Here is a 27011-nt window from a genome sequence, read left to right as displayed (position 1 = left end):
CGCAAAAACATCTTTGGGGGGTAGGGAGAGGCGATATTTCCTTCGTGATGGCGCGTAAATCGGTGACGTTCGTGCCAAGGTAACTGGCCGCAGCTGTTGCTGGCTCGCAATTGCTTCTTCTTGAGATTCTGACAGGTAAGTGTGTTCACAAATTATCCAGCTTTCGTTTGATACGAATTTGGTTGCAAAGAGGCGAACCAGCCGTGAACTACTACTAAAATAAAAAGGGAAAGGTAAAATATAGTTCTCGAAGACGAGTGTTCAGTGCCAATATGTAGAAATTATTGGCACTGAACACTCGTCTTCGAGAACTATATTTTACCTTTCCCTTTTTATAAGTACAAGTGCCACGCAGCTAACGGAAATTTTCCCGTTAAACTTTTATCATTTACTACTAAAATAGTTCGCGGAAAAAAATACAGGGAAATGTATGGGAAGTTTAAAACACGGCTGGACGCTTTCTGGCACAGCTACATCCCTCCAATTTTGTTTTCTTTAAATCCTTTTCCTAGTGCCAAAAGTTTCCAATTCATGATTTTTTCAGAAGCGATGTTTTATGAAAATTATTTGGCATCGGTTTTCCATACAAACACTGTTATTTCAAGACGTGTAACCTACACGTCAAAATGGCGTCGAAAACCGTGATAAGGCTTATTGCCGACGCTCCTAAATTTAATTCTTATTACACGATTACACGCGTTTCTCTTCCTTAGTTAGCTTAATAGATGCGTGCAGTTTCATCATTATCATGAAGTACTTTAACTTCGGACTTTGCCAGTTTTCAATTGTGCAATCTGCTTTGTTCTAATATTGCTCGCGTTTCGATCGCGTTACACCTACATGCGATATATTTCGTGACATTATTCATTCAATTTTGTATATTCTATCATGCAATATTTAAGTCACGCACACCAGTGCTTCTTTCCCGACAGAAAGTTCATCCATCTTCAGTACAGAACCCGCAAGTGGGTGTGATACTAAATACAAGAAATGTACAATATAGCTAATTACAAGGTGCCCATAAAAAAAGGACACCTCTGACTCTCCCCGCTTCGAAATTTCTCATGTAGTGTTTTCCTGAAAGCGCTGTATGACGAGTGTCCAAAATAGGCTTTTGCGATCCAGCCACCCTTTTTAGCCCTTATGAAAATATCCCACCTGGCTGAGGGTCGTCATCTCGATCCCGCCTGCTAAGTTATAGAACAAGCGTATTTCCGCCGCCTTTTCACCTCATTGTTATACCTGGGTCTACTATAGGTTCATGAAAGGTTACGGTGGCCTAATGGTTACGTTAGTGCGCTGGACTCTTGAGTGATCGAGCGGTTCGGGTCCTATCCCTGGCCAGAATTACTGTTTTTTTTCCCTGGCAAGACACTTTACTCAGTGCATCTCTCCACCCTGGTGTATAAATTTAATCCAGGGAGGAGTAGAAATACTCCTAGTCGCTTTGTGCCGCACGGAAACCGTGATAAGCTCCGAACTGATGGGCTACTAGGCTCGAACGCAGACTCAGTTTTTTACCACTTTAAAGGGGAAGTATCACGCAAATTTGCTATTATTTAAAAACCTGGAAATGTCTGTCTGTCAGCAGAAACAACGAAATAATTGTCAAGTTTGTTATAAATTATCGCCCCAGTGCAATAAAACTGTCGATTAGTGCTTGTGGCCAGAGAGCATGCAAGCCGGTATGGATTGAAACTTGAAAAATGTTAGGCTAATATTTTTCAAGTTCTCGCATTTTTGTTTCCAAAATGCGCTAGAACAGATCACGAGTTGTTCCTTTCAAGAATCGAGTTGATTTCTTTCTTCTCGTCATTCTAGAATTATTTGGCAGCTGATTGAAGGTTTTATTTCATCATTTTTAATAAAAGATATCAAAACCCCCACGATACTTCCCCTTTAAGTATCGGTTTTATGAAACGAATCGACTGTTAAACGTACTGGACGACCGAATCTGGATGTTATCCCCACTAGAAAATCGACATCTCGAGTAATCTGCTGATTTACTAAACTACAGCCTGTACTGTCCTATTCTGACAAATCCTTCGCCCTCATAAGTTTCCTCATCACTGCTTGAGTCGTACTCGGTCGCTTCTTCTTCTGGCGGGAGTGCACTGGTCGAGGAAAGGTTGATTTTTTTTCTCCAATCTGGATTTCTTTTTGGTACAAGTAGTCTGACAGCGTTCCAGCCCTTGCAATTGTGGTTTCCTGGCTCATACTCCTCTGTCTCACAGACGATCCATGAAGTCTAGCCCACTCTCGCATCATAGAAATATCTTCTTGCGACGCTTTGATCGCTGGAGCTAGTGGAATTGATGGAATTTCAAAGAGACCAAGTGACCTCTACGGAATGGGCACCAGGATCCACGGCTTATGTAATAATGGGACGACCATGATGTTATACGCTTGAGACCCCGGCTTGAGACCCTCTTTTGTGGTGCTTCCAAAGTCGCATGCATACCGAAATGCTGTGGAGACTTGGCTCTTGGGATGAGCGACTGCTGAGGCAGGTTTTCAATTACCATTGTCATACAGGACCATACAGCTAAGGAGGTTAGTCTCTTTATATCTAAGCGAATCAAGATTCTGCTTCAGGCCTTCTAATCCCCATCTAAGCAGCTTAACTGAATCAACCGCCTTGGCTGCAACACTTCCTTCCACTTTTTTTCTGTTTTTGACGTGTGTGATCCCTCATCGCGCCCTCAATTTCAGTTTCGGCTGGCGAGGCATTCCGAGTCCAGTACCGGGCAGTAATAGATCAGCCCTCGGTTGTGGTCGGAAGGCCAGGCCTCTTTTCTTTTTATAAAAATCTTGTTTTTCCGGCCCAGGCTGAATATTCTTATTTTTCTTCCGATGTTAGGGTGAAAATGTTCTTGTGAATATTCTTAGATTATAGCGTATGACATCTTCGTTTTTATAGAATCTTTGGGGTATCAATTACAAGCCGTTCATAGAACTGTCATTAGCATTGAACATTTGGCTTGTGCAGGTTTTTATCGCTTTATTGGCTAGTTTTGCCGTTTAAAGAAAGGAATAATCTTATAGTTTAGTTAAAAACATATAATTGTGTTGTATTTACAAATGCTCAACATTCAAAATTATTCAAAAAAATTTAAAACGTTCTCTGGTTAAAAATTGAAAACTTTCAATGTTATTGTTTGTATAGTATTTTTTTTCTTTTTTTTCTTTGTAGCTTCATAGTTTAAATTCTTTAAATGAGATTCATTGTAACCTTTGTTACATGTAGTTACAGTGTAGTGTATATGCCTTGTTTTCTCGCATCACTTATATTGCATGTAATATTTTATACAACAGCTCTGTAATGTGTGTATAAAAAAAATTGAAAAGGTATGAGCTTTTGCCAACCGTCCTGTTGTCTTCAACAGATAAAATAAGAAGAGAATATGAAATGAGGACTAATAAATACAACAAATATACAATACATGTGATAAGTGTGAATAACATTATTTGTTAAGAAGAATAAGGTATTGATTAGGGACTGGGCATGAGTTATTGTCAGCGTCAACAGTTTTCGTGGTATGCCAGAACTCAAGGGTCTAAGATGGCGATGATTGGACTTGTCAATGCTTGATGCATTCTCAAAGTCAATCTGTTCCTTTTTCCTCGTGCCGTGATACTAAACGACCCTTCGAGTCCTGGCATACGTACCGCGAAAACTGTTGACGCTGACAATAACTCATACTCACTCCCTAATCAATACCTTATTCTTCTAATTCTTAACAAGTAATGTTTTTCACACTTTTCACCTGCATTGTACAATTTTTGTATTTATTAGTCCTCATTTCATATTCTCTCCATATTTTATCTGTTGAAGACAACAGGGCGGTTGTGGAAAGCTCATACCTTTTCAATTTTTAACAAGAGAACGTTTTAAATTTTTTTATCATCATGAATCCTGGTTACGGCTCTTCAATTTTCTTAACAAAATTGTATTCTTTTAAAAATCTCAGCCCCGGGTTTATTCTTAAAATATTCCTAAAATTTCGCAAATTTCAGCTTTGATATTCTTATAAAATAAATTCTTACAAAAAAAGTGTGTTTTTGTCAGGTGGTATCGAAAACGAAGCACTCGAAAACGAAGACCGAAGCACGAAGCACCCCAAAACTCGAAAACGAAACGGCACCCAAGGTCGAAAATGAAGCACTCTAGGTCGAAAACGAAGCACCCTATTTTCAATTAATTACAATCACAAGTCAACAGAAGCGAAAAACCAAATTTCTGTTGATTGGATAGATAGAGAGGTTGTTGTTAAAGAACTAAAAAGCTTGAAAAAATACCAACAAAAGGTAAAGCTTGACATGCTTTATTCACGTGGAAAGCAGGAAATGCCACTTTGAAGTGTTTACTTTTAATTCAGTCAGGGCTGCGGAAATTCAATTTCAACAACTCGCAGTTGAATAGTTTTGCGCAGCACTCTATCCGTTATCGCGCTTGATTCGTGACTAGATTTCGACCCTAAATAAAACAAAACAAAACCCTAAGACGGCCTTAAAAACTAAGTGCTTCGTTTTCGACCTAGAGTGCTTCGTTTTCGACCTTGTGCGCTTCGTTTTCGAGTTTTGCCGGTGCTTCGTGCTTCGGTCTTCGTTTTCGATACTACCATTTTTGTCATTGCAAACTTAAATCAGCTGCTTGTCCTACCTTTCATAATAGAGATAATACCAGTGGTCAATTCACATGTTGGTTAATTAATTGATGATAAGTATTCATTTTCAAAAGACAATCTACATGTTGGTAGAATGACATGCGTAAACAGAGGTCGACTGCTAAATTCTTGTGCAAACTGGTTTTGAGTGTTTCATGTGTCACGCGCCGTGTTTCATAATTTGGAACCTAGTGCCAAAAAGATACCGGTAGTTACGGTTAATATTTGACGCACGTCATGCTTGCAAGATGAGACAGTGATATAGTTTTCAGTATTGCGCAAAAGACAGGCGCTGAGACATAGTAAATTAAAAAACGAAGCAGAAACTTCCAGAGAAAGCTATGGACATCAAAAAGGTGAGATGAGTTATGGTATTGTTAATATCGTACAACTTTGTTTGGGGCTCTTGACAACACATTGCATGTAAAAGATATAAATTGTTACAAATAACTTGAGTTTCAAGATCGCTGATAGCTCGAAACTGTCGCGGTCCGTTGACTTCTCGTCTTGCCTGTTAGTATTTGTGTCGCAATGATGCATGCCCTGATCAAAAGTTTGTCTTCTTGGGCGATCACTGTCAGATCTTAAGACCGCGTGTTTTGCACGTTTGTGCGGTTCTTTCTCAAATGTGTCACCGGGATCACTTCAATTGCCGCATATAAGATTTATGGACATTTTGCGAAGAGCTAAATAAACACGATTAAGCCTCTGTAAAAAGCGCAAACTCGGGGCTCTTTCATTGGGCTTAGAAAAGGAGCTTGACTTGTGATTTTCACGTATGCTTGGAATAGATTCCTGTGTAGTCAACGGTTTTCTGACACTATCTGATTGTAGGTAAATAAAAATTTTTCTGAATTTATAATCACAGCCAAAAGGTCAAAGAACACTACGTAGTGGTTTTTGTAATGCCGTATTTGAGTGTGTTGTTTGAGGTTTCAAAGCGCATTTACGTTGATCTTCCGGCGAACAGAATAGAAAATTTGCTGTTCTTGATTTACGATTCCAAAGATGGTGATAGATCCATAAACGAATAAACCAGTTATTGCTACTTAAACTCACAGGGAGGCCGAGTCATCTGGAGAAGTATTATAGCATAAGAAGACAGTAGCTTCATAAGCAAATACAAAGCTCGCAGCCGGCCGAGTCAAGTTCGAGTCACGAGCCAAGTTCAAGTCAGGGTCCAACTTTTATTTATTTTATTTTTTCCCCTTCTTCTTATATCTTCTGGTTGTTGTTCTCTTTTACATCATGATGTACCCGCAGAGCAGTTTTTTGAGTGGGGGGGGGGGGGGGGGGGGACGCTCCACCTCTTCAATTGAAGAGGGGAGGGGTGGGTTGGTGGACTCTAAAAATGGCTAAATGCATCCAACTCTACTCAGTCTACTACGCGGACCCTGTAGTGGTAAACGAGAAAATTTCACTTTCAGGTTTGCAACATTTTTCGTTATCGATCGCTAGAGCCATTACCGCTGTGACTCGCTGCTACTGTGGAAAGGTATGTTTATAAATTTCTTAGGAAGGATAAGACCTGTAGCTGCATACACCTGAAGCAGAGATCCCATTTCCCCAGCTGAGAAAACGGACGGTGATTAAGTATTACCATCCTGTGAGACCCAGGGGCAGTTAGTCGGGTAGAAGGGATTTTCGTGGGCAAAAGTTTACTGTAATGCGTGACGAGCTCCTGGGCAATTACTCTTACCAAGCCAGTTCCAGAAACATTTGAATTCCCCGCCTTTGATTGGCTAGAACAAATCAAAAGCGGGGGATTCAAATGTTTCTGGAACTGGTTCGGTAAGAGTACCTGCCCAGGGGCTCTCCCGTTCTTATAGTAAACCGACTTTCGCCCACGAAAATCCTTTCTACCCGACTAACTGTCCCTGGGTCTCCGAGGATGAAATATTACCTGCCTGACTTAAGCGCCATTTTGTTGCGTCCACAGGACACTCAGGATAACATAAAATTGAATCTTTACCCTTCGCGGGCAAATGCAGACGGCCACGGGAATTTTTAATTTTCCCAACACATGGGTTCACAGAGCATAGTGACTGAAGCTTTAGTCACCAGCAACATTGGGCAAACCCTTTCAGGGAAATTATAGATGGCGAGAATGAATGAGGACTGGGGTTAATTTGTGACTGAACAATGAATTCTCGCGTTCGCGTTGACAATAAATATCTCGTTCATGTTTAATGCTTTGAACATCAGCTGGCACATCATTATAAAAGCAAGAATCACGATCACAGCCTTTGATAAAGACAAAAACGAAGCAAAATGAAAAAGAAAACCTGACTGTCACTCGAACTTGACTCGCACAACGAGCAAACTCAGTGTTTAATGTTGTCCTACCGTTTAAAGCTACCAAAAGAGGAAAAAAACTAAGGTATAATTTAATACATAGGGTTTATATGAACAGATATTTCCCGGGGTCTGTGCAATATTGTACGTGTGATTGTTGATCCTAAGTGCTCGCCTTTCGGTCTTGAAAGTCAATTTAGTCGTTACACTTCTTTTTCATAAGATTGTTGTCGGGGAAATTGACCCAGATTTTAAGAACACACGAAGAACGTCCTCAAGCTGTCCAAGAGACTATTGAAGAGATAAAGCAGGCACCCGTTTTGTTTCGAGCTAAAAATACGTAATAACAATACGCTCCTATGTCAAAGGAATTTGATATGTCGTCGTTTTTAGGCTTCATGGTCTCCTTCATATCGGTTTTCGGAAATTCGGTACTACTGGCTAGGAAGGTTTCAGGCTCACGACATGAAAAAAAATAAATAAATAAATAAAAATAAGAACAGTCAGTTTCTGTTCAGCCTCGGCCGCAAAACTAGACCGCATGCAATAAACAGATACTAAAATTTAGAGAGATTCCGACCCTTCCGGGATTCCACTCGTTCTTGATCACTCGACACAATCACGCGATTGCGTTCTATTGGGCTTGATTGATAGAAAATGAGTCGTTTTTCATCCGCTTCCGGTGTTTAGCTGTAAGCATGTGCTGTCTTTCTTATCGTGAGTAATCGATCGTCAATTTCAAGCCTTAATATAACCTGTGAACAGGCTCCCAAGTGGGGTACATGTATACGGAGAAGAGAAAAATCGAGCTCTGCTCGCCGATCTAGTTTCTCTTTTTTTCGCTATACCCCAGCTTGGGAGCCTCCTTACAGAGTATAAGCCGTATAGTGTCAGTGTAATTACAAGTGAGGTAGTTCCGCCCCAAGGACGATGGTATAGTTTTAGAGTCGTTTTGGTCGGTGAAATTGGCTATCCTGTTGAAGGGACTCACGCAAGATCCCATAGAAACCGACAAAATTTATTCGCATAAAGTGATTTTCAGTTTGGGAACGACCTGAGAAACCTCCTTGAATTTCGGTGGTCAGGTGGGATTTCGAATACGAGAAATGACATACCGTAAATCTTCTATTGATTACCCTTTTAGAGGAAGTATGTTGTTCATTCCCACCCCCACCCCCTCCCTTCTTTACCTTCAAAAAATTTATAAACGACAGAAGATATTGTGGTAATTTTTACGAATGTAACACTTCATGTGCACTAACCAAAGTACGGTTTATTCACTGTAACTTGTTCTTGATCTTCAGCGGCATGACCTCCAACTTCATTTACTTATACTTTCCCACTTTTCGTTGTTGTTGTTTCTTCCTTTTTTGCTGCGGTTACTGCTTCAAATAAGCCCCCGCCCCGCTCTCTACCAGCCCCTCCCTCCCTCTAACGTGCTCGAAATAAATAAGCCATCCCGGGGACGAGGGAGGGGGTCGGGGGAGGGGGGGTGTTCAGGGGGGTGGGAAGGGGTGCTTATTAGGTTATTATGGTGTTTTGGTCCAACATAGGTACAGACAGAAGCCAAACACCTGGAACGTTCAGCCGCTAAATGCACGTGTCATGGCGTTTTCACTGGCTTGTTTATTCTAGCGAATGTTTGGTTTTATCAACAGAGTCGATAAGGTAATTTATTCTATTTTATTTTATTTAGCTTTGCTATTTACAACACAAAAAAGAATAATGGACAATTAAATAACAACAAAAGGGAGCAAATATTGCCAGGGGAGCCTCTTCTGCACTAGTTAATTACAGTGCTGACGTTTCGAGCGTTCTTCGAGAGGAAGAGCGATTCGCTCTGACAAAGGGCGAAACGTCACTACTCGAATCTCTAGATCTTTACTTTGGCCAGATTACGTCATCAAGTCCGTTGATAAAACCCAACATTCGTTTCCACTCCCCTCCCGACGCGTCGCCAAGTTTCTTCAGAAACTAACCCTTTTATCTATTTATTTCGTCATTGACCTTTGCGCGATTTCAAACTTCCCCAGGAACCTTGCTAACCAATCATTAGCTTTGTATGATTTTAGGGGAGAAAGAACGATCAAAGTCAACTCTTTGCCGCCATTTTCGTTTTGGAGTGCGGACTCGTATGACCGGCAGTTATATTTTCTCGACTGAATCGTCTTGAAACTTGTTTTGAAACTTTTGTGTACTGGGGAAGCTAATAATGGCAACATCCCGTATTTTTTTTTTTTTTAAGGCAACTCCTAACACATATAGGGGTATTACAAGATTACAAAGCAAAAACATAATAATAATAATAATAATAATAATAATAATAATAATAATAATAATAATAATAATAATAATAATAATAATAATAATAATAATAATAATAATAAACAACAACAACGGTGCCCTGGGGCCCGTTTCTCGAAAGTCCCGGTAACTTACCGGGCCCAACAAGTGTCTTTGATGATAAATGTTTCTTCACAGAAGTCAATTTTTGTTAGCTTTGAATACTAAATTTTAAGATCTTATAATTCTATGAAAACTTTGGCCGAGTACCATGTCTGTAATCACTGTGTAATCGGCGAAAAAAATTTTCAAAAATATACTTATCGGGCCCGGTAAGTTACCGGGACTTTTGAGAAACGGGCCCCAGGTCTCGAACTAAAATCTCGATTCCCTTGATATAAGTGTGTTTAGGTCTGGGAAAGAGGGCTGTACATTATTTAATACCGATCACCGTAGACTTGCTCCGGTCTGGCGTCGTAACTCAGTCGGTAGAGCAAAGGTAGTCAAATCCGGAGTTCGTTGGTTCGGTCAAAGGTTTTTTCTTTGCCTTGTGCGGTCTCCAATTCCCTTACTAGAGCTAACGCTCAGTGGGAAATTCATGGATTTACTTGGCACTGCAAAATTCACTGAAGAGTTAATTCTCTTATCCATCATTTCTGTCATTAATGCCAGCGACACAACATTCATTGTACTCTGCATATAGCTTTTGTCTTCCTCTCAAGCGGCGGTTCAGCTAATTCGTAAATGCAACCCGTGACAGGCTACCTTAAAGCCAGCGTGGCTTTTGCGATGTGAAATTGTTTGAACTTGAAACCATACCGAGCGTTAAAATATACAGGCAGCTATCGAGTCTTTTCTAAATAATTGTGTCAATTATAGAACTTGAATTCCAGCTAGTTTTTGCGACCTAGAACCAAACAGATGCCTTTGTTTGGATTCATCTTCAGATTTTTTAATTTATGTAGCCGATTACTAAGTGATTACAACGTTTGTACACGAACACTCATGTTTCAAAGATTGTCCGGTAAATGATCCCGCAAAATCCGATTATCAGCTTCGATCTTGCGGGCTATAGCTGGTACAAAAAGGCTTCGATCATTAATCTTTGCAGTTATTGTCTCAAAAAACGAAAAAGTAGTTTTCAAGTTCAACAAGGAAATGTTTCAAATTAAATTCCGTGGCAGGTGAAACTGCACTTCACCGGGAGGTCTTGAAATAACCTTTGGTGACCACATCCCTCTAAAATGCGTGCATATTCATTATTTACATTGAACGAACAGTTTTCCCGACAAAACATGTCCAAAATACAGTGGCATATTTTTAAAGCGTTCTCGTATATTTTTTTTCCTGGCTTAGTAAAAATTATTTGTGGTGATACTTTATGATAAACTTGAGAAAACACTGAACTTCTCTGATAAAAGCGTTCAGCTTTGTTCAATGCCTTGTGTGTTTGTAAATGCAGGCGGCCTATTATCTAAATAATAAGCGTTTTGAAGGGCTTATCAATACCCGCCGAAGATGTTGAAAGCGAAAATATTGGGCATTTTGGAATGATAAATCATCATTTTAATCCAGACTTTAGAATTGCATTGAAGTCGTTAATAAAATGCGATACAACACGATTTGTACTTTAGAAAATCTGTAAAAATAGTGCATTACCTCTGCGTTTTTTTTTTGTTTTTTTTTTGACTGACAACTGTATTTTTAAAGTAATGTTCCATTTTAGTTCTGAAGAACTCTTCTTTTTATTCAGCATTGAAGTATATAACTTAACCCAACCTTAGTGTTATATATCCGTTTGTGAATTTCTACACTTCATATATTTTCGCACCGGACAGAGAAAGAACTGAAATTTATGAAATTAATCAAGAATAATACATTGTGTGAAGTATGGCTGTGCGAATTTTATACACAACCGAATTTCAGCCATTGAGAAGCTCACGCGTATAATCTATTATAAGCATGGGGTTTTGAAAACAATGATTCCGCTTTGCTAATTAAATCTTTGCACTTCTTTCAATGGGATACAAACACCGTTGACTCTTCTGTTTTCGCGTGGGACTTTAGTAGGAATTTGATCTTATTTTCTCAGTAAGGATTAACGTAAGTATATTGTATTTTAGCTTTAGATGTAAGCGGTACGTAATTAATGTAGTTACGTCTTGTAAATGTCGAAAAGATGTGGTGCTGAATTGTACTATTTATCTTATGGGCGCGATATTTCATTTTGACCATGTAATTGTTTGAGTTGTAAAACTTCAAACGTTTTATTTTATACTTTCGATGACAAAATTTATAATTTTTTTCCAATGGTGGGGGCAAAAAATTCTTCAAATGAGTCGATTTAGGGGAATTTTTCCCCTTTACTTTTGGCAAAAAGTTTTACGCACTAGCACTACACATGTGTATCAAGAACTTTTGTCATATTCTTTGTTTTGTTTTCGTTCGAATAAATACCCATAAGATAACTCAATGTTTTATTAGTTAAAACAGTCGATAAGAGATTTTGAGCTGACGTGCTCTAGTCCAACGAGACTTTTCATAGAAATTCTCAAAGGCATTTCTTGTCCCCGATGGTCAACAATTATTTTAAGTCCGAAATTTCATCTCATTATACGATTCCATCGTTCGCAGGAGGGTGTAATATTCAACACCTGACCATAAACAATCCTTGGCTTGTCTTTGAAATGAGTGCATATATTATTCGCTGATCAAAGATAGTAACATGTATTGTTGCAAACCGTTTTAGTGGAAATCTTACAAATCTGTGAATTTGATTGGCTATTGGTCTCTGATGTACAGGCTCGTCAATTAGAACTGAGCGTTGTCAGAGAAAATTCTGCCATTAATTTTTGTCTTGGCTGAATGTAGAAGTAAAAAAGTAGAAACATTTTTCACTTCATTTAAACAATCAAGCTAGTCCTTAAAGATAGAATATATAGACTGACAAACTGCTTGTAGTCATTTGCCCAAAGGAACTTGAATTCAATCAATTTAGCCGTCTTGGCGTCGTCGTTTTCTAAAAGGTTTTGATACTGACAGTGTTATTACACGGAGTATCTATAATATTGAAACTAGTTTCAGCAATGTTTAAATATTAATATGTTGTTGTTTCCTAGATTCTGAAAGAAATTGTAACGCCTTACTCTACATACATGCTATTTGCGACACTGTTTATTTAATAGTTCCTCGCTTTTGTTTGTAAATATAGATTAGTGTTTTGCGCTTGCGGGGAAGATAAATTCGCTAACTGATAGATATTCGACGATCTAACAATCTGATAATCGTGAAAAATTTTTGTATTTCATTTCATTCGGAATACCTCGAGTTACCCCCCTTAGCACCATCGACGGTTGCGGCTTATAAGTTCAGAAATATTCCGTGAAACTGTGACCTATGAAAATTCATTTAAAATTGAATGCAAATTCACCTTTAAAATTTTGTTTCCTCCTGGTTTGGTAGTAACCGAAAATAGCTTTACACACGTATACGCTTAAAAGCGCCATCTGCGCTTCTCAAAACCGTCTTTGACGCGTACAGCGTACTAGCGTGTTAATTAACAGCGCGTTTAGCTGTTTATTCCGCTAGTCGTGGATTCACAAGCAACTGAAGTCAAATATATATACAAATACATGTGGTTAATTTGTTTCCAGTTCGATTCTTTCGTTCATTAATAATCCTTTATATTCAAGTGAAATTTCTACCAATTTTTTCAAACGTCAGGTTGCGCCAGCTTAAAGGGAGGGTTTTTGTCGGTCAGTTGTACAGGGTTCATATATGTGCGGTAGATCTGTCTGGGCGAGTAGTCGGTTAATTTTCCCTTCGTGTTTCCAAAAAAAACAAAAACAAAACGAAAGAGGGTTGTGGGAGGTAAAAAAGCGCATATATCCAAGATGGCGGCAAAACAAAGAAAGAAAGGAAATTATCGAGTGGTACACTTTTACTATGGGGCTTTTTTTTTTAATACTGTTTAACGTTTGGGTCTGAGCTGTGAAAGGGATCCTAACTTCTGACCAATCAAAAAGCACAGACCAGAGAAACTGTTTTCGATAACTTTTTAGTTGTTGATAACGAAAAGTTATGAATGACAAAAAAATCTCGTGCGTGAATCAAGTTATTGACTCCAAATGGTGAAAAATAAAGTCGAAGACAACAAAGTACAGTCAACTCCCGCCTTGCGAACACCCCGATGATACGGACAGCAGCTAAATCCCTGGCAAAATATATTACCGACGTTTGCTGAAATAAATAGAAATATATAAAAATTAATATTGCGGACACCCTCGGGACCGCGAGTTAGTGCTTAAAAGCGGGAATTTATTTCAGTCAAACGTCTGTAATTTATTTTTGTCGGGGATTTAGCTGCTGTCCGTATTATCGGGGTATCCGTAACAGCGAGGCGTCCGTAAGTGAGAGTTGACTGTATCACGGACTATTAGGGGCACTAATTCGCGGTCCCGAAGGTGTCCGCAATAAAGGGAGTTGACTGTAGTTTTCCTTTTCAAAAGGAAAAACTACTCTAGTTGTCGATAACAAACGCGGCAGGTTTGTTATCGACAACCCAAATTCTCCCGTCTGTGAGTATTACTAAAGTCTATTTAGCCATTTTCTTCACGATGTACACATGCGCATTAGAAGCAGGTTTCGAGGTTCCCTTAAAACATACAGGTTATTGAAAATTTAACTTTTCGTGTGTGGAAACGCATTTTCTGAACACTGGTACTTGTGGATTCAATTAAGTTGTCGATTGAAAACACTCATCGATAACAATTTGCCTTGTCTATAGAGGTCCTACGTCACTGGCCTTCTGTGGTTACCATGCTCATTAACAGTATAAAATGATTCTGACTTTCAAGTCTGTGGGTTAACTTCTAACGTGTCGATTAAGGGTCTCTAACTTTTCGGTTGGTAGATGAAGCCCAGACCTGTAGCCAGAAAAAAAGGGCTTGTTTCTTTAAGAGCAAACTGCAAGTCATGAATAGGAGTAGATTGTCTCGAAAACTGGAGCTTTGAAGTAATCTTGGCCAGGAAGACCAACTTTCTCGAAGCATTGTCCATGGCTACACAAAGTTTGGAGGAACTGACGGTGATTAATTGGAATGTCTCAAAATATTGTTCGCCCACCGGCCCCAAGGGAGCTCTGCTGTCGGGGTACTTCTGTATCCAATTAACAGAATACTTACCGCCGGCCTAACTTAATCTTCGTTTTCGCCCTCATTTAATATCTAATTGAACGAAAGCCGCTTACTTACTGATAAATGGTCCTCTTACTCGTCAAATTTAATTTTCTCCTGTCAAACTAAAGCTTCAATGTGTCATTTCATTTGGAGAATCCGCGAAAAGATCGTAGTACTCAGGCGTTTACCTGTTAAAAATCTTGTACATACGTTAATGAGCTGGTAGGTAAACCTTTGTGTATCAAGGTTCAGTTACGCGCCCAAGCTGCCTATTTTCACCAAGATATTTTTTCAACACTACATTTTTTTCTGTTTTGTGAGCAGTGTCTAAGAGTAGAGCGCTATTGTACAAGCGCGGTTAATGTTTTGATTGTTTGGAGACGCCTGGAATCGCTGAATCCCTGTAAAGATTTTATTTTCTCATTTGGTAATAAAATTTTCAGGCTTTCAAAAAGTTCATCTTTAGAGCCACTCAGTGGCCACTCTGATTAAATGTTCGAGAATGCACAGACACTGGAGTGCATTTCATTAACATCTCTTAGAAAATGACATTTAATTCCAACCCACTTGCAAGTAGTTTACATTTTGCCAGAGTGCTTAAAAACGAAACTTTGTCGTTTTTTTTTTTTTTTTTTTTCATTTTCATTTTCTGAAACCATCCTCCTCCGGACCACTTGCTGAGAGCATTTGCAAACTTGTTAGTTTATTAAAGAACATGATAAATCTTAAACCAACGTGTAGAACTGTTTATTGATGTTAAATACCGTGTTCCACAGATTTTGAACTTTACACATGTGCGTAAATGTTTTGTGTTTTTTAAGATATTCTTAGACGTATGAAAAGAGTATTTTTTGAAGTAGGCGGATGAAATCGTATTGTTTGAACCATGTAAGATGATTATCTTTTATTTTTAACGTAATTATATCGGAATTTAACAAAGACTGAAACCTTGAAGATACTGTCAAGTAGTTGCTCGAAATTCATAAATTTTTTCGATACAGCTCGCTGCAAAAATAGCTATTTGTTGTAGACTAACGGCGAAATTTATTGCTTATACAATGAAATTAGAATTACCTCCTTGAGCGCCATATTGGTATTTTTCATTTTGTGGACTCATTAGTTGTGAAAAAATGTCGCGAAACAAAACAAAACCACCGAGAACTTCTCGGTGGGGTTATCAACAAAGGTTTGTCAGGCGTGCGTCGTATTTCCAGAGAAGACCGAAGTTTAGCAAATATCTTCCTCGTCATCGAGTTAGAATGTATTTCACTGGTCAAAATATTGCAAAATATCTTATAACGTGATAAGAAATTTGTTTCCCGTGCGCGTGTCTGAGAACACCTGGCGCTAACCGTTAATAATCTAAATTTACGAGCCCCTTTATCAAAATAAACTAACAGTTAGGGTGAAGATAATGGCTTGGATTGGGGCCAATGGGGGCGCGAGTTTTAACTGTTTCTTTATAAGGAGCCAAATACAAGAGTTCTGATTACGCGCGTTGGCCTTTGACCAATCTAACACGACTAAAAATAAGGGTAAATATTCATGGCGAAAGAAAAGCAGCGCTAGTTAGCTCACGGCTGGGTGTTGTGTTCTCGTTTAAAAAACCCGTTACAGCACGCATTTTCAGCGTCGTTGGGTTGGTTTGATTAAACGCACAATTTATGTTCTTGTTTTGCTAGAAGGAAGGCATGGAGCTGGACGAGAAGAAAGTAGCTCTAAATGGTTCCGCGGATGGAGAAGTGCCGCCAGAAGAAGACGACTATAAAGTAGAGGTAGAAATCAATACAGAAGAACGCGAAAAATGGGGCAAGAAAGTCGAGTTCTTTCTGGCGTGTATTGGTTACGCCGTGGGCTTGGGCAACGTGTGGCGATTTCCTTACTTGTGTTTCGAGAACGGCGGTGGCGCGTTTCTCATCCCTTACGTGTGTATGCTGTTCCTGTGTGGAATGCCTTTGTTCTTCATGGAACTTGCCTTAGGACAATTCGTAAGTTTAGGACCTGTCACATCTTGGGCCGCGATTTGCCCGTTGGCTAAAGGTATGCTATTTTACCATGTCCTCGTAGACGAAAGTTAATGTACACAAACTTCGCTTTCGTGTTGTTCGGTACAAAAAACTAAATAAAGCTCACGGCAATCGCAGGTAGTCTACAATTATCACTGTGGGAATCTCATTGCAATATGTGTTCTATCAAAATGTTTGGGTCTTTTTTTTTTATCAATTTTGAGATTTTGGACGAGTTTTATGGGGAAGTTTCTCTGAATCCCGTTCGCTAAGAATTTCCTCGAGTGCAGTTCAATGATGAATCGAAATGTTTAATAATATTCAATTATACCGCAAAATTTAGAAATGAATTGTTTTCCTCTGTGTTTGTTAAGATGGATGTTCTTCTACTTAAGGAAGGTAAATTAATTCCCCTTATTGCGGTGAGTCTTCGGAAGAAGCGATAAGTTGTGTAAAAATTCCCCTTTTTAAGGAAAAGAACATACACGAAACCCTTTGTGAAGAAACTAGTGTGTAGAACATTATTAATTTATGAATAGGAATACTGTTACAGTTTTGCTCGCGCAGAGCATGCAATATTCATAACAATTTACACATTGTTGCATATTTTTCTCCCAAACAAGTGAAAATTTATTTGCTGCGCGACATGAACCATTCTAGCACTAGAATGTGAAGCTAATTCATAAAGTCTAATTTGTTATTTGCTCAAGACAGATCGAGTCTTCTCCTTTGAACATCTCTTCTTTGCTTTGTTTTGTTTTTTGTAGTTGATTTGAGCAAAGATTAGACAATAATCATCATTCAGTTTCAATCGCATTGCTTAGTGAATTCGCGCGTCTTAAAATACCGTTTATTTTTCACTCGATTCATGCCCAGTGAGCGTTATTTGTGAAATCAGCCTACTTTGTTTTGGCATTTGAAAAACGATAACGAAGCGTGCTTCGACGTAGGAATATTAATCCGATGTTTATCTTAATATTGAAAGTACCTTATAAGGACATCTGGTTAGGCCATAAAAATTATTTGCAGACGCTCAAGAAATTACATATTCACAGGGGAAAGTTCTCAGTGCAAATTACCAAGAAGGACTTAATGTACGTTAAATATCCACACGTACCACAATGTAAAATAATGCAGTCTAGACAAAGGCTGCTGATAAAAAACAAAATATTATGTGGTTTAAACATACTCTACTCTCTTAGCGTGAAATCGTAAAAAAAACGGACGTTGTTTTACTATGAAAACGCTTCGTTCCGCCCGCTTATGTTTAGTGGAGGGGTGTAACCGGTCAAAATGTTTAATATACATTCTTAACTGGATGCCTTAGATCTCAAATGCTAAGCTAGCTAAACAAATCTTGTGCTCAGTTCTATTCAGGATATAGGGCACTTCGTTAGACCACAGTAGTTTCTCGAATATTTCAAATATAATTTGTAATCTATGTACTTCATTAGCTATCGGTCAAAAATGACACTTTAATGGTTTTGCTTTTCGAAATTTGAATTTAGATAAAAGTTTTGCATAAAACGTACACCGTTGGGTCGCTAGCTCTAAGAGCTTGAATCGTAAATACTACGCGTATTTAGTACAATTTAATTCAAGAGAACTAAGGATTAGTTTACGGCTTATTAACAAATATTTTTTCTTATTCTTCAAGTCGTGACATAAAAAAATCAGACAAAACGAGGGAAGACATTTGTGGTTCTCGCTCAATTCTTTCCTTGTCAAGTGCGGTTTTTTGCTAACTTGAGAAAATTGGACAAAATTGCACTTCGTTGATAGCATTACCCGTGCTCCACAAAGATCATGTTCACAGAAGGAACTGCAGTTTCCAAACCGTTTCTTCAATACAGTTCATGCTGGAGCCCTTTAAGCCTTTGTTGGAAATTTACTAGTTCTACACTTTTCCACTACGAGAGTTGTTTAATGAATTTTTACTTCGCTAAAATATAATGAACAAAAGTTTGTACTCGTATGGGTGGTAATAATATCGTATTTAAATTGAACAGTGTTGCTATTTAATACAGAGAAAAGGATATAGGACGAATCCTATCGTTTACTTTTAGCTGCGCTTATTTGCTTGGCATTAGCAAATGAAAAAAGAAACCATCGGTCATGATCTTTCGAGAATAAAATGTTTTATCCGAGCATGATGTAAACATATCAGTGTGTTCAACTTCGTAAGCGAACTGTGCGACCAGGCAAGAATCAAAATTGGCGAAAGGTCTGAGTCGGAACTCTGAATAACTTTCAAGAAATTCCGTTTGCCGTGGAACATTATCGTATGGGCAAATCAGATAAGTATATCTCTTTGCCTTCTAAATTTACGGTAAATTCGAAAACAATCCTCAGTGAACTTTGAGGAGCTGATGGTGTCCAACGACAAACTTCTCTATACATGTTGATTGAAGGCAAATGGAGAAGGTTACAAATATTTTCTCGCAAGATTGCCAAGAGCCGCTAAGCTGTGAATCCCCAGACAGTGCAATCTTGAAATGCCCCGGGCAATTTATTTGTGGTAATCTTATCCCACGTGTTTGTTTTGGACCAATGGTGACTGAGAGAAACACACGATGAATTATAATTGCAGTCCTGCCGGTGTTGGAGTTAAAGATCTGATGACGCAGTCGCTGGGTAGTTTGGTTGTGCGTTTTATTAATTTCCAATTTATCTAATCAAATCAGATGCAACGAGCCAAGTTTGATCAGTTCATCACGTCATCACGTCGAAATGTTTTGGTGTTTCCCTTGGGAATTACGCATTGGGGTCACAAATAGTTTCTGTTTTTATTAATGGAGCAAATTTAAAAGATAACTGATCGAATTGGGTTTTAAACATTGGACATTCGGGGGTATAAGCTACCTTCAAGATTGTCTGCTTTGAGGTTCGCAAAGTGGGATGGCCTCAGAAAAACTCTTCAGAATTCACCTAAAAGTAAACAAGAATAACAAGAAAACGCTAGAATGGTACAAAAATGAACTGATATACAAAGAAACACTTACAAAAATTTTTCATAAACATGTCGCTCAAAATGTCGTTGCCTAGGCAACATAGAGTCATTTAAACAATGAAATGCCATGTCATGTCAATAATATGTCTGTTATCGATCTTCAGCTGTAGTTCTTGTTTTGTTTTTAAGGTGTTGGTTTTTCCATGCTGGTCGTTTCATTCCTCTGCTGTGTGTACTACAACGTCATCATCTCCTGGTGTTTGTACTACATGTTCAAATCGTTTGCAAAAGTCGTTCCTTGGGCAAACTGCAACAACTGGTGGAACACACCTAACTGCACACTCTCAAGGAAATCCACTAGTGCTGTAACAAATAATGGCGCTACACCGACCAACAGAACTGTGCTCATGAATTCTACCGACTGTATAAATCAAACCATTCCAACTATGGCCCCAACTGTTGCTCCGACTCTTGGAAACCTCACCATTGGAAACGTGACTTTCGGAAACGTGACTATCGTCAACAATACCACACCGCTGATTTCCTGCGTCAACAATACCGTCAACATTACCGTTAACGGCACTGTAGCGCCAAACACACTGGCGCCTGCCGCAGCGGCAGTTGGCGGCAATTCTCCCAGCAAAGAATTCTGGGAGAACTATGTCCTTCAAATCTCAGATACCATGGAAGACGTTGGTTCCGTCCGGGTCGAGCTGTTCGTAGCGCTCGTAGTAGCCTGGATCCTGGTGTACTTTTGTCTGTGGAAAGGCATCAAGTCATCTGGGAAGGTTGTCTATTTTACTGCCACCTTCCCGTATGTTGTGCTCGTCATTTTACTTATCCGTGGGGTCACACTACCTGGTGCGTCTAAGGGTATCGAGTTCTACCTAAAGCCCGACTGGAGGAAGCTTGCTGATGCCAGGGTCTGGGCGGCGGCAGCCACGCAGATCTTTTATTCCCTCGGGATTGGATTTGGCTCGCTTATTACAATGGGCAGCTTCAACAAGTTTCACAACAACTGCTTCAAGTAAGGCTGGTACCAAACTATAGTAAATTGGGAAACTTATCATCGGGGCGATTTCTTATTGGGGTACACGGTTGCTCTCCAGCGTTCTTTGTTCAGTTTCACGTTCAACTAAAGGCGGCCTTTGAACTCCATTCTAGTATCCTTCTTAAGCGGGTACATTTAATAAAGTTGAAAATCGGCGCGAAATCCAACGGAAAAGCGAACAAACAATACCAAAACAGCGATAAGATGTGTCTAGCGTTTTCCTATCTACCAAGAACTGTAAAGAAATTCAGTATTTGATGTCACTTATTATGTCGATATCCACGCCTGTAGCTGTCTGTGGTCAAACGAATCCTTCAAACATGTCCGTAAAAACGTAGTGAACAAAATAACAAAGTTCAGTGAAACCTTTTGTAAAGAGACTACTCCAGTTTTGATTGTTACAGTCAGGATGAAGTCAGAATGAGAAATCAAATATCACGGAGCTTAATTTGAATATGATTTTCGGGTATGAGCAAACTTTGTGTTAGACAAATATTCCTAGAGAAATATTAGTTTGAAGAGAAATAGTAACTCGAGAACTGCCGACCACATCAACATGATAAACTAAGAACTTCACCTTGTGACCATCCGAAAAACTGATCGGTTTGTTTATTTTGTTGTTGTTTAGAGATGCCATGATAGTATCAATCATAAACTGCAGCACCAGCGTGTTTGCAGGCTTTGTCATCTTCAGCGTGCTCGGCTTCATGGCACACGTTTCCGGTAAAGAAGTCTCAGAAGTTGCCACTTCCGGTCCGGGCCTCGCCTTCGTGGTGTACCCAGAAGGAATCGCTCAGATGCCCATCTCTCCATTCTGGGCGGTTATGTTCTTCTTCATGTTGTTGACGCTAGGTCTGGACACCCAGTTTGCTATGTTTGAAGCGGTGGTGACAGGTCTGGTGGACGAGTATCCGCGGCTGCTGAAACGACGTAAAGAACTGTTCATCGCATTTCTGTGCTTCCTTTGCTTTTTGCTAGGGATTCCAATGGTCACGCAGGTAGGAGCTCTGAGTAACCACATCCTCTTTCCTTAAAAGAGTGCCAAAGTGCTTACTTGCCAAAAAGCAGCTTTCATTTGAGTTGTCACACTTTAGGATTTCTTCTACACAGGGAAGTTAGAACCGACTTGTACAGGATAATCAAGAGCACAGGAAAGTACTTCTCAACAGCTTTTACTTCAACTTTTTCTTCCGCAGACTCAAAATGAATAACATCACAGGAAACTACTGCTTAAAAATTAACTCTCATTTGAACTGCCACAGTATGCTACAACTAGAAATAGTTTACACTAAAATTGCCCCCGTTGTTAGGTTGTGTTCATACTTCGTGCCCGAGCACCGGGCACAAAATACAAACTCGTCCACACAGGGAACCGTTGCCTATTTCAGTGGTGGAATACAAGGTCTCGACATTGTACTCGTACTTGTACATTAGCGCCCAGCGAGAATCGTACTCGGGCATCGTACTCGGCAACCAAGTATGAACATACCCAAAGACTAATCTGCTACAAATCACTCGTCTGCGATCTGATGTGCGAAGAATTCCGATATCCGCTTTAAACTTTCTGAATTCCGTCGTTTCACTCGACGTTTTCGGGGCGCAAAATGGCCAGCAGAAAATTGATCTTCGCTTATATTACAGTCTTATAGCTCGGACCCCCCCCCCCCCCCCCCTCATGGGTATTTGTTGATTATCCCCTGAGGTTGCTAAGTCATCATTACCCATGTATTCTGTTCGGGCATTTACTTACCTTTACGCCATCACAACCCATTTTTTCTGTGTACCCTCTGTTCAGTGTTCAGGCAAAGTTGAGATATCATCTGGTATCCGAACTGTACATTTCAACTTTAAGTACTTTTACGCGCGAGTTACAAGGATGTATGCCTCCTTAGGTTTGCAGGGGCAATGAAATTCTACAATTTCCAAGTCCGTACAAACTTTCCATTTGACATGGAAGTCTAAAACCCTACGGCTTGCGCTAAGTGAACTATTCCTTTTCTTCAGGGTGGAATGTACATTCTCAATCTGTACAACTATCAGTCTGGTGGAGTGTCGCTTTTGTTCTTGGCCTTGTTTGAGGTCATCACAGTTGCTTGGGGCTATGGAGCCAATCGTTTTGCGAAAGACATAGAGACGATGATTGGGTACAAGATTTGGCGTTGGTGGCCAATTGCATGGAAATTCCTTACTCCCCTTGTTATTTTAGGTAAGTAAATGGAATTAATTGTACAAGACCTCAGCAACAACAACAGCAAAACTAACACACAAGGTTTGTCTGACAAAATGATTTCACATTCTCGGGGCGCGAGACCAGTTCGAAGTTAAGTTCAAATTATGTTACGTGACGCATATGTTAAAGTCAAACCTTCATATTAAAACCAAACAAAGGATTTTCAAAATTTTGTGAAAGATGAAGAAGTGAAACTTATTGGCTGCTCAATGCTTACGCTGCTGGGCCCTGCACCCTCACCACTTGACATAATGTTTTAGTCGTTTATGTAACTCAATGAAATATTTTTTAGTAACTTTCGAATGGTACACGTCGAAAATTAAATCGTTTCCACATTGTTAAACAAATCGCACTTTCGTCTTGTTTGTTTCCAGGGGTATTTTTATTCAGCGTTATCCAGTGGGCTGGCGTCTCCTATGGTAAATACAAGTACCCCAACTGGGCGGAGTTCTGTGGCTGGGTTCTTGCTTTGGCCTCCATGCTGTGGATCCCAGGCGTGGCAATTTACAAGTTCATTAAGACCCCTGGGAGTTCCGTATGGCAACGAATCTCTTTTCTTCTGCGTCCAGACCATGAAGAAATGAAAGCCATAGAGGTACGGGAAGGCTTAGCAACTCATTCAGAAGCGCAAAATCTTTAGACGAACAGTGTTTATTCGTCCCTATCAAGAATTTTATTAACGTAAGAGACCGTCTTTTTCTGTTTCCTGTATTTTTAATCGACGGTTTTTATATTTACAATAGTTTTTATGACAGACGGTGGTCGTATAGACCTTTGTCGTGGCAATTTTAAATTTTGATGTAAGTAAGTTAACAAAAATTCATTTACGCTGCCAGAAAGAGCACCTTAAAATTAGCTAAAAGGAGGCCTAGTTTGAGAGTCTTGTCTTGATTGCTGCTGGGTCGTAATTTCAGGAGATTTTATACAGGCGTTTGTAATGAGCCCAGCGAACATTCCATGACCCGTATCCGTGACAAATGTCCGTAAAATTTTCATTTTAGCAGAACTTTATCTTTTTTAAGACCAGGCTCTCAAACTCGACCATTTTGCTTGTTTCAACTGAGCTGCGCTTTCCAGTAGAGTCAATATATTTTCGTTAACCTGCCTAACTCAAAAGTTATTAATTACTCTGTTAAATGAAAATTGACAGCATTTTACTGCTCTTGTAATAGCCTGATTTTATTTAACCCATGAAACAAAATGTAATAGCTATTGATATTTCAGTAGGCCATTGTATACGTACTAATTAAGACAAGGCATTTGAAATTATCCCCCACTTTCCCTCCATCCCTCCGAAGTTAAAACTCCCTTGAATCAGCAATTTCGGTTCACCGTTCAAAAAAGACGTAAATACCCTGAGGCCTTCTTTCAGATGTTTCAAATATACAAAGGCTTTTTCTTTTCTTTTCCTTATTTTTATGATAGTTTACTCCTAGTTACTGGGTCTGTTGAGTTTGAAAATAACAGCACATTTAACAGTTGTGTACTCAGTGACCTTGGGGCTTATTCATGAAGCCCCTTAAGAGAAGAAGTCCTAAGCATTGATCCTTAAGGACATTCCGTTGAAATAAAAGCCAATATAAAATTTTGTTCATATTTCGTCAAGTTACTAATCTTAATATGTTTGCTCCGAAATTGAAATAAAAAGAAGGGATCACCATGTTCGTTCTTTAGAAACGAAGAATAGAAATATGGTAATTTATGCATTTTTGAACAAAAAGGACTGTAATATAGCACTTTCCAAAAACGGGAATTATTTTCCGAAGAGAATAGTTAACAGCTCATTTCATAGCATTTTTTTTTAACAATAGTCTATTGTTGGCATAACAATAGGTTATTGTTAGGGAACAATGCTAAGACTCATCTTATCTAAGGAGAGCTCAGTAAATCTGACCCCTGGTCTTTCAGTGACAGAGAGGCTGGAGTTTACTTTGAGTTTTTTAAATACAAACCTTACTGCTTTTCACCATGAAAGATCATGCTACCTAGTTTGCGTTTACATTTGTAAAGCACCAGTTGAAGTTTGTATGAACATATCAAGCCCAGTCTTGCTTCAAATCACAGACCAGCAGGTGCCGGATACACGAGGCCCACCTAGGATAAGATGAATCCTAAGTATTGTTTTTCGACAATACGCTATTATTACACTAACATTGACTATTGTTAAAAAACGCTTGCTTGGGATGCATCTGAACTTAGGAGGGATTCGCGAATATATCTTCAGGGGCCAAACCCTCTCAACTGAAAGCGTATTTTAAGTATTGTTTATTGACAATACTCTATTGTTAAGGAACATAGAAACAACACTAGTATGCGTCTTAGCTCAGATGGGCTTAAGGAATCTTGCCTCCGATTACTATGCACACAACTGTAATATACGCTAGTTTACGGGAAAAAATCGGACTGCTGCCAAATTGGACGAGCCCTCCAAATTAGAAAACAGACAGTTCCTTGAATGAGACTTGGGCATCATTACAACCGCTGCAAAGAGTAAGACTGCATACTCTATTTTACTGGTTGCGTAAAATCATTCTGAGTGGTAAACTGATTTATTTTTTGTCTTGTGTTTGATTGTTTAACACGAAAAAGTTTGCAATAACAGTTAAGAACGCGCCTCTTTTGTAAGGACTGTCTGAAAATGCATGCCTCGTCTTGCTTTTCATTATTTTCAATCAAGTGTACAGTGTTTCAATAGTTGTTTGGAATAAATATCAAATCATGTTCAGGCAGGAAACTCAAAGTTAAAGAAAACAGATGCGCATGAGAATAGCTGTATATTTTCTTAATATGTTACCTTTCGTTTGCACTTCTTAAATTAAAACATATTAACATTGGACTGTAAAATTTGACTTTCAACACCATGAACTGAAAATTGAAATTTGAGCTGCTCCGTTAATTGTTGTGTAAGATAATGCTGTTACATATTAACACATCAATTATTGCTACGAGAGAGTATGAACCTAGAAAGGAAAGGTATTTTTGGATCTACCTGCTACTCAAAGCCTTGAGTTGATAATCTTTTAACCAGCTGGTTAAACAAGTTATTGGGGGTGATCCACGATGGTTTACATCTGAGCTGTAACCCGGGGAGGGGAGAAATGCGGGTCCCCCAATAGTTCAGAGGGTATTAAAGTTGTGGCTATGAAAGTAACAGAGTAAGTAGTAAATTCCAAAAAGTTTCCCTTGAAGTCTCCAGCATGAGCTGTTGGTATCACTTGACGTGAAAATTTGATCCGAAAACCACCAGAATTGACAAGAAAGTAACCAAACCCAGCGGAAGACCAATAGAAACATCTAAAAGTGAAAATGCTTTAGCGAGGAAGTACAGTTTCATCAACAAAAGGAAAATTAAAAATTCTGAGAAACATTCCTGTAATAATATGGTTGCTTTTGTAACATGAAATTCCCAAGTAAAATTGACGTTAAGTTAATAAATGTTGCTGAAAGTGGCGACGGTATCGATTGAATTCTTAATGTAATATACTCCAGTATCAAATTTAAAGCATTCTGAATATTCTTCACGTACTCACAAGTTTTCTTGAATATCTGAATACTAGGAGAATGTTCCGACTAACGAAACAAAAAGAATTCTCAAAAGCATTAGCTTATTGCTGCCGCTTTTTCTGCACCCTAAAGTAAGTATTTCGTGAAAAAGAACTACAGTTATGTAGGGTACTGTCATGTTTCTTCAGTGTAAATATTCAGAATGATATTCCTTTAAAAATGAGCCCAATTTTTCTCGGCAACTTCCTTGCCACTGAAGTATGCACACGTGATTAACCATATTCCATTCACGAAGTCGTCTGCCGCATGCAAAGCTCTAAAGACGGCCGTTTGGCAGGGATACAGGTGCAAATAACTAACCCCAGGCGATGGTAAATTTGAAACTATCCTACCTGAAGCAGGGTAATATGTCCAGGGTATGCCAGAAGAGGATGATTTAATATTTCCCTTTCACTAGCGCAGAAATTCTTTAATCACTTAATCTGAGTGTTAAAGTATAGTGCCATTTTTTTGCTAACATATATATACATTTGCTGAGCTAGGGAATTAAGTAGGAATTAGTTTGATATGTACTTTGTTGCTATAACAATTCATATAACTAATAAAAGGAAATGAATAGTTGGCGTATTGTTGTTGAGTGGTGTTTGTTTGCTATCTTCGTAGGCTTCTATAGCCTGGATCTGACAGTACAACGCCTCTAAGCGCAATCGTAATGATTAGGACATTTTGTATGATTATTAAAACACATCATATTTCGAGGGACATAACAGTTTTCAGTGGGGTAAACGCTCATATGCCTCTCAAGAGAAACGGAACAAATGTCGTAAAAAAATCAGACGTCACGACAC

General features: G+C 39.1%; 1 protein-coding gene across 4 annotated transcripts; it reads left to right on the top strand.

Annotated features, from left to right (window-relative positions):
* The first annotated feature begins 74 nt into the window (after nt 1–74).
* LOC146460887 (sodium- and chloride-dependent GABA transporter 1-like) lies at nt 75–26026 on the top strand. 4 transcript variants are annotated; one of them, XM_085087822.1, is made up of 7 exons: nt 4923–5023; nt 8516–8630; nt 16105–16462; nt 19568–20405; nt 21058–21427; nt 22434–22635; nt 23034–26026. In XM_085087822.1, the coding sequence occupies exons 2-7, from the start codon at nt 8601–8603 to the stop codon at nt 23297–23299; spliced, it is 2064 nt and encodes a 687-aa protein (XP_084943948.1). In that variant the 5' UTR covers nt 4923–5023; nt 8516–8600; the 3' UTR covers nt 23300–26026. The 4 variants fall into 4 exon arrangements, with proteins under 4 accessions (XP_084943951.1, XP_084943949.1, XP_084943948.1 ...); XM_085087825.1 differs by lacking the exons at nt 4923–5023; nt 8516–8630 and adding an exon at nt 75–135; XM_085087823.1 differs by lacking the exon at nt 8516–8630 and having other exon boundaries at nt 4866–5023.
* The last annotated feature ends 985 nt before the right edge of the window (nt 26027–27011 follow it).

The sequence above is a fragment of the Pavona decussata genome, unplaced genomic scaffold (genome assembly GCF_977016875.1).
Source record: "Pavona decussata unplaced genomic scaffold, jaPavDecu1.1 SCAFFOLD_207, whole genome shotgun sequence".
In the NCBI taxonomy this organism is placed as follows: domain Eukaryota; kingdom Metazoa; phylum Cnidaria; class Anthozoa; order Scleractinia; family Agariciidae; genus Pavona; species Pavona decussata.
This window is presented reverse-complemented; position numbering and strand designations above follow the sequence as displayed.

Coding starts and splice junctions, on each gene's coding strand:
- LOC146460887 (XM_085087822.1), top strand. CDS start 8,601: ATGTTTGGTTTTATCAACAGAGTCGATAAG. Junction 20,406..21,057: donor TTTCACAACAACTGCTTCAA/GTAAGGCTGGTA, acceptor GTTGTTGTTTAG/AGATGCCATGATAGTATCAA. Junction 22,636..23,033: donor TACTCCCCTTGTTATTTTAG/GTAAGTAAATGG, acceptor GTTTGTTTCCAG/GGGTATTTTTATTCAGCGTT.